This window comes from Lissotriton vulgaris, chromosome 4_1, assembly GCF_964263255.1.
Source record: "Lissotriton vulgaris chromosome 4_1, aLisVul1.2, whole genome shotgun sequence".
In the NCBI taxonomy this organism is placed as follows: domain Eukaryota; kingdom Metazoa; phylum Chordata; class Amphibia; order Caudata; family Salamandridae; genus Lissotriton; species Lissotriton vulgaris.
In genome coordinates this window covers 251,548,169-251,555,800 of record NC_141691.1, presented here as the reverse complement: position 1 = coordinate 251,555,800, position 7,632 = coordinate 251,548,169, and the positions used below count along the sequence as shown (strand labels likewise).

At 45.0% G+C, this 7,632-nt stretch overlaps 1 protein-coding gene across 1 annotated transcript in view; it reads right to left on the bottom strand.

Annotated features, from left to right (window-relative positions):
• Window positions 1–3,168: 3,168 nt before the first annotated feature.
• The window catches only part of LOC147718635 (protein EOLA1-like), a 49,870-nt gene continuing 45,406 nt past the window's right edge, over window positions 3,169–7,632 (bottom strand). The window contains exon 3 of the mRNA XM_086918608.1: window positions 3,169–3,779. Within this exon, the coding sequence (XP_086774734.1) occupies window positions 3,562–3,779 (218 nt within the window). The 3' untranslated portion in view covers window positions 3,169–3,561. The remainder of the gene's footprint in view (window positions 3,780–7,632) is intronic.

Sequence of the window (7,632 nt, the reverse complement as noted above, 5' to 3'; positions counted from 1 at the left end):
ATGACTTGCTCAGAGGGATAATGAGCATTCTCGTTGAGGATTATCCCCAAGTCTCTTTGATGCCTCCACCCAAGGAGGTTATCACTTTGTTTAGCAATGTAAATATTTCCAATGGTTTCCCTTCCCTTGAAGTGAATTTTCATGATATAGCCAATTACATCAATGTGTGAGCCACCTTAGCTGACCAGAATAACGTCAGGGGCAAAAAGCCGTAATTCAGGAAAGGTTTGTCCCAACGTTTGTTGCCTAACATGGTAAAAGGAGAGCCAGAATCTGCCAGAACCACAAATAACTTGTTTCCAATCCCCACTTCACATTCAGTCATGGTGATAAGATCCGCATCCACCATGCCATCACCTCTCACCCTCAACACAATGGTTCTTGAAGTGTCATTAGTGGTCTCAACGCTTTCCACTGTGCGTACCCTGCCACCAGACTTGCATATTGTAGTGACCCTTGTTTCCACACTTTTGGCAGATTGTGTTCCTAGCATAGCAGTTAGGGTAGTTAGAGGAGTGGTTAGGACTCCTACATCTATAACACTTCATCCTTGAAAAGACCATGGGAGGCTTGATTCTAGTCCCACGTACTGCCTTGGAAACTTTGTCAATGGAGTCTAGAGGTGCTTCCCTTCGAGCTAGCTCATGAATGCTACTTGGAGAAGGAGTATCGTCCATTGTAACTTTATGGGCTTTCATCTCTTTGACCCATCCAGAGGTATTTTCCATCCCCTCTACGATGGCTTTAGCTTCCTTGAGAGAAGGGTTCCTAGAAAAAAGTTTTTCCTGCAGTCTAGGACTATTGGTGTACCAGACCAGTAGATCACGTATCAACGAGTCCGTGAGTTCCCCGAACTCAAAGGTGCGAAAAAGTGTCTTTAGCGAAGCAATATAGCTCCCAACCTTTTCATTGGGTTCTTGGATCCTCATGAAAAACGTGTGCCTCTCTAAGACGACATTGATGCGTGGCCCAAAATACATTTCTAAAATTTGTATAGACATTTCAAACACATCAGACGGTTCACCATTACCTTCGCCGACAGGAATTGTGTCAATACTTTTGTATATGTTGCGTTCTTCAATTCCGAGATTGCGGAGGAGGATTGCTTGTCTCCTATGAGCTAAGTATTTTTTTCCTCCAAACGCGACTAAATACGAGTCGAATAACAGTTTCCATCTTTTCCAGGGCAACAGTGGCTCACCCTTTTCACAAAGAAATGGAGGAGGTTGGCTCATTGAAGTGGCTGACATGGTAGCAGAGTTATAATAATTGTTTTCTTAAGGATCACAAAGAGAACTGGCACCAATAATCACAGGAGGAGTGGGCAAGTGCGGCACATATCCAAAGTTAGTGTCTTTACTATCACAAATGTGGCGCAAAATTAGTGTTAGAACGCTGGGCTATTATTAAAAAAACTGAGAAGCCAACAGAGTGAGACAGTACCTGCGGAAAGCTGAATTCAATATTCTTTGGATCCAATTACAGTCAGAGATCAGATTCCCGGCTCCGTGTGGCTCCGTACTGTATTGTCCTGGAGATTGACAACAACTATGGTGGCGCGCTACATGCGTGTCATGTGACGACGTGTGCTCGACGTCATGCGCGTCTCGTTAGCATATGCACGAGCAGGGAAGCGTTGTGTGCCACCAAGAGCCGTTGGGAGCCAAAACAGAGCAAAAGGGAGAAGAATTGGTCAAATCGGGATCAGAGCTTTCCCGAAAGTGGGAAAAGGAACAACAGATGTGCAGAAATCCTCTGGAAAGACGCGGAAGGTGCTCCTTCACTGGTCACTCATCTCCAGTTGCTGTGGTGAGAAAAACCAAGACTGTGGGTTCAAGAGGGGGAGAATTGGTGGCAAGCTTGTCCCCGCTAGCGTCCCTTGTCGGCAGTATTAAGAGGTCACACACAGGTAAGTTTCAGTGAAGTTTATTGCCTGCAAACGTAGTGCCACCAACTCCTGCTGTCAGCCTGTCAGCTCTCTTGGTTTCAACGGTCTCACATGGGACACTGCTATTGAGATAGAACTACCAGGCTCGAGCAGCACATTCCTATAGAGTCAGTGCTCTCTAGCACAGGACGTCTTTGGAGAGATGCGAGCAGTGAGATCACATCTTCCTGCTGTAACAATCTTGAGCCTGCACCCATAGGCTGACTTTCCTCAGTACCACGTTTTGAATACCCCAGAATGGGGAATACTGTGTACTCTCCGAGGGGTATTTGCAATGTGCTGGCTGGAGAAATTATTAAAGTGTTGTTTAGGTGGCTACCAAATGTCATGGCTGAACTAGGGACCATAGCCAGAAACAGGTCTCTAACATCTGGAAAGAGAAGGAAAATAACTTGCACGTAAAATTCAGTTTAGACATCTCCCTCATGCACTGGATCCCAGAGAGATGGTCCTACAATTTGTGAACCTAGATGACACTGAAAAACGATGCAAATGTTTGAGGGAATGGACACAGGTCTCGTGGAGGGCAGGATACATAGATTTCACTCCTACAGGCCCCACACTTGCTGAACCATCATCCTCAGTTGTATGAACTGGCTGAGGAGCTAAGTCACTGAAAAAACAAACTCTGCCTACCTATAACCTTTACCAACTGCATTGAATAGGAGAAAGCGCTAAAAAGTACAAGAGTAACAATTCCATTTCATGCTGTTTAGCAGAAGACAAGGGAATGAAAGAGTATGAAGATGCAATGGGAGCACATTTCCAGTATCACGCACAGTACGAGGGAATGGATGCTAGAATTACGAGTCTTTTTTCCCTCTATACTTGCACCTTTGTAACCAATGCCTCGAAAGCTCATGCACTAGCACGAATTCTCAACTTCAACTCTGTCTAATAATCCTTTCAATATGCTGAACATAAGAAATAGAGAGAATGTAGGGAAGGATAGGTGTTATGAGCCTTAGACTTGCTTTCATGATCACACAAGGTCTTGTTTTTACCATGGCCCTGGGACCAATTCCTACTAATGGGTTCTGTAGGATCACTCTCTGATGTGGAGGCATGTACACGGTGTGCATGCGGGGGAAAGAAGATCTCAGGAAGGTATGATAGCATCACAGGCATCTTTGTATACTAATATTCTTATTTTACAATGTGGAAAATCCCAAAGCAAGCTGGGAACGTGATTAAGAAAACCCACAAAATGAAATAAATTATTTGGTTGTGACAAGTTTATTACTTATATTCAGAAAAGGTTCATTTATTCACATACAACTAATTAATAGTTATCAAATGCGCAAAAAGGCAATCCTAATAGAAGCTGCCACTACATATTACCAATTAAAACACTGAGAGAATAAGTGATGATAACAATTATAAATGAGCCTTTTAAATTCCTATTCTTCCTGCAGCTAATATTATATATTTGACAATGTACACTTTTCTAACAAATGTAAACCTATTTGAATGCAAAACTGTAAGCCCATTTAAAGAAACGTGACACTTGAATTTTAAAGCATTAGGCTGCCAATTGATGTTGAATTAAATTACAAATACATGTACATGTTTAAAAAGGTTCCATTAGTCTGAAATCAACAGGATGAACAATTCTAGCGAGACGATGGGATGAATTCATCTGGAATGTTCACCTGCCATACATCTTTTGACCCCTTGGCAGGAATTGGTTCCAGCAGCCATCTTGGATTAAATACTTCAGTCAAATACTTTTGCTCTAGGCCGGTCAGAAGGGCTTTGCATCCAAGTTCAAAAGACTCTTCTGGACTTAAAATCTCAGGACACTGCCATGTGTCTCCCACGTCAATCAGCCCTGTTGAAAAGGATGTAAATAACTGAAACGTCAGGCACAATGTTCTAGGATGTGCTTATGCATTTGCTGCGACGCAGATTATAACTTCCCCAGCTCATTAATCCCTTCGCTGCAGCCGCCATTTTACTGCTGTGCGGTAAACAAAAGAACAGGGCGGGCCGTGACGAACCCCAGCCGTCATCAGCACACGCCCACCGCGGGGCGTGACGGCTGGGGTTAGGCACCAGCATGGGAGGGGTTAAACCACAACTCAACATATCATTTTGTAATTATGCCCTTTTTCTCAAAATTCCTAGCCATATGGAAAAACAATCATATAGTCGCAAAGCCTGCGATTTGCAATCAATTGCCTTCCAGCGGCATAGTAAACAAGCATTTGCAATGCAATAGGTCTTGCATTAATTAAGTTTGAGCTATTGGCATTGCTAAATATTGCAACACCAATTGCAACAAATGTCTATCAATTGTAGGCCAAAAAAATGTGTATTTATTTTTGTAGCAATGGTGGCATGCTTCGCTTTAGATTAATATGTTTAAAAGTAAAGTGCGCCATATTGCGATTGATACAATAGTTGATTGTGGATGCGTTAACAATTGAGGTGTGTCCTAATGGCTGGTGGTGTGTGTGCCTGTAGAAATTGTGCACTCATGGCAGGTGGTGTGTGTGCCTGGTGGAAGTGTGCACTGCCGGCTGGTGGTGTGTGTGCCTGGTGGAAGCGTGCACTGACGGCTTGTGGTGTGTGTGCCTGGTGGAAGCTTGCACCGACGGCTGGTGATGTGTGTGTGCTTGGTGAAAGCGTGCACTGATGGCTGGTGGTGTGTGTGTGCCGGGGCGAAGTGTGCACTGACGGCTGGTGGTGTGTGTGTGCCGGGGAAAGCGTGCACTGACGGCGGGTGGTGTGTGTATGCCTGGTGAAAGCATGCACTGACGGCTGGTGGTGTGTGCCTGGTGAAAGTGTGCACTGACGGCTGATGGTGTTTGTGCCGGGTGAAAGCGTGCACTGATGGCTGGTGGTGTTTGTGCCCGGTGAAAGCGTGCACCGACGGCGGGTGGTGTTTGTGCCCGGTGAAAGTGTGCACTGACGGCTGGTGGTGTCTGTGCCCGGTGAAAGCGTGCACTGATGACTGATTGTGTCTGGTGAAAGCGTGCACCGACGGTGTGGTTGTGTGTGTGTGGTTGTGTGTGTGTGTGTGGTTGTATGTGTGTGGTTGTATGTGTGTGGTTGTGTGTGGTTGTGTGCGTGTGGTTGTGTGTGTGTGGTTGTGTGTGTGGTTGTGTGTGTGTGTGTGGTTGTGTGTGTATGTGTGTGTGGTTGTGTGTGTGTGTGGCTGTGTGTGTGGTTGTGTGTGTGTGTGTGTGGTTCATAATCAAAGTGTACCCAGAAAAGCGTAGAGCGACAGTGTTTACCTAAGCAGTGTTGTTATTGGCAGACTATATCAATCTATGAATGCAAACTTCTGATCATGGCCATAGTTGCTCAGCTATGTTTACTGGAGAGGAGTACCCTGAGCTTTGTACCTTGCTGTTAATGCCCAAAAGCGTGTGCATGTTTGAGTGAACCACGTTGCTGCATTTTCATCACACACAGCTATTATAAACAATAATAATAATGTGCCAGGACGCCCCTTAGCTGGGGCAGCTGTGCGCAATACAAAAGCCTATAACATAACATAACATAACATAACCAAGCCCCTTCTCCAACCATACAACATGTGGCTACTACTAAACGTTGCCCACAGTCCCAAGGACCGACAGCGAGGGTGAGAATACACAAAAAAGGGCACACTCACACGGAGCCAGCAAAGATGTGCAAACAAGAAGGACAAACAAATAATCCATACATATAAGGTACATGTAAGTAGTGTATACACACTATCGTGGGCAAAAACTCATAGGGTTACAAACGCGGTAATACTGTGGCAGTATGCGTAGATGGGAGTCATGCATTGTTAGTAGACACACATACAGGTGACAGAATACGAATAGTGATTCCCGGGAAGAGCATGCGGGATAAGTACACTAGCATATACACAAGTCGGAAGGAAATCTGATGGTCGTAATCCATTTGTATTCACCATGTAACGAGACAATACAGGGGAGGCACACCAAGACATGGGGTACACACAGTGAGGTACATATATGGGTACACAGGATTCAGAGATACAGAGAGGGGTACACAGGTATGCTCACAGTTAAAAAGGATACTTGAAGGTCGTGTTCCCTTTGTATGCTACGTGTGTACAGGTGCTGAGCACACATACCTCTGGCTAAATAAACAAGTAAATTGCCCTGGCAACATCTAACTAAATATGTTGACAAGATCCTGGGCCACGCCCGCTAAACTCTAGGAACCGTCAACCTATCAATTATTAACGCACCCTTATTGTAAACAACATAAGAACAACACATAGGCTGGTGGTTTTACAGCTCATGAACCTAAACAAACTATAGCCTTTGGCAGCATCATAGAAATGAGCGCGAAAAGATACCAGACCCGAGACGATTGTTTGCCACAGCCCCCAAGAGTTTCTTAAGTTGCAGTGATTACACCTACATATCAAACTTGACCATTAAAGCATTAGTTACTTTAAAATAGTGCACATCTTTTCTGGTAGGGCTCACAGACGGCACACATATTCCCATGCAAATTTTGAAACTGATTACGGGAGTGAAACTACTAAATAGTGACACCTTGCTTTTTTCGTGTCATAGGGGAAAATACGCAGATATGAGAAAACAAGAAAAACAGAGTAGGGAACAGGTTGGGTAAGAGGAGGCAGCAAAGAAGAGAATCAAACGGAAAAAAAAATAGGAAAGGGGGGGTAGGTGCAGCGGGAGGCCGGAGAGGAGCAAAAGAACAAAAAAAGGGAGAATAGGAAAATTACGAAGAAAGATGCACAGCTGTTGGAGGGCATGCTGCAGACGTTTGTGGGCATTCAGAAGGTCAGAGGTATGGATCTGCTCAAAGCCTGTTTAGTCGGTCATCCTGCAGAGGTTGATAACAGGAAGGTTACTGTGTTGTTATTCAATCGAATAGTTGCACGCCGCATCAATGCAATGCATGATGAGCAAAACTATCACAAGTCATCTCTAAGCCATAAAAAGTGCTGCATTTTAACAGCAGTTAAACCGAAGACCAAGAACAAGCATTGGCGGCCGCGAAATGAAATAATAAAAAAAAAAACGCGAGTGGTGACGCACGTAGTGGGCACGCGCGTCACCGTAAGTGCTACCTTGCCGGAAATCAGCATGCTATAACGCGCATGCGCGCGCGCACTCTTGTGCACGTTCTAGCAAGCTGATCGCCAGCAAAAGCATTTCTCAGAGCCCCACTTAAGGTCTCGGCCGAGACCACTGCATGTGCTGGATCAGGCCGAGACCTAAAAATGCAGGTTGTAATGTACTATATTGTCATTGCGATTCGGAAAACTTCTGAGCTGCAGGCTGCGGATAACAACGAATAGCATAGAAAAGGGAGAATGTAATTTGTGTCCCGCTCCTTTGGAACCTGTTAACCCCTTCCATGCTCGTGACGGAACCATTCCGTCATGAGTCACAGTTGGGCTGTGCGGATGACGGAATGGTTCCGTCACAACCACGCCCGCGATTGGAATGTCCAGAACAGGGCTGGAATTCCTGCCGCACAGAAGCAGTTAAGCATCAACTGCAGTCACAAACCACTGATCTGTTACAGACTCCTAAAAAGATATTGTAAGGCATTTGCAAAGTGATATATGTCCAAAAGGGACAGCTTTGGCTTTCTGAATGGTGGCTGCGCGCATGGAGAGAGCATAGAGCAGTCTAGGGGACCGTAGCATCCTCTCCAATGCCATTCTTTGAATGGAAACATTT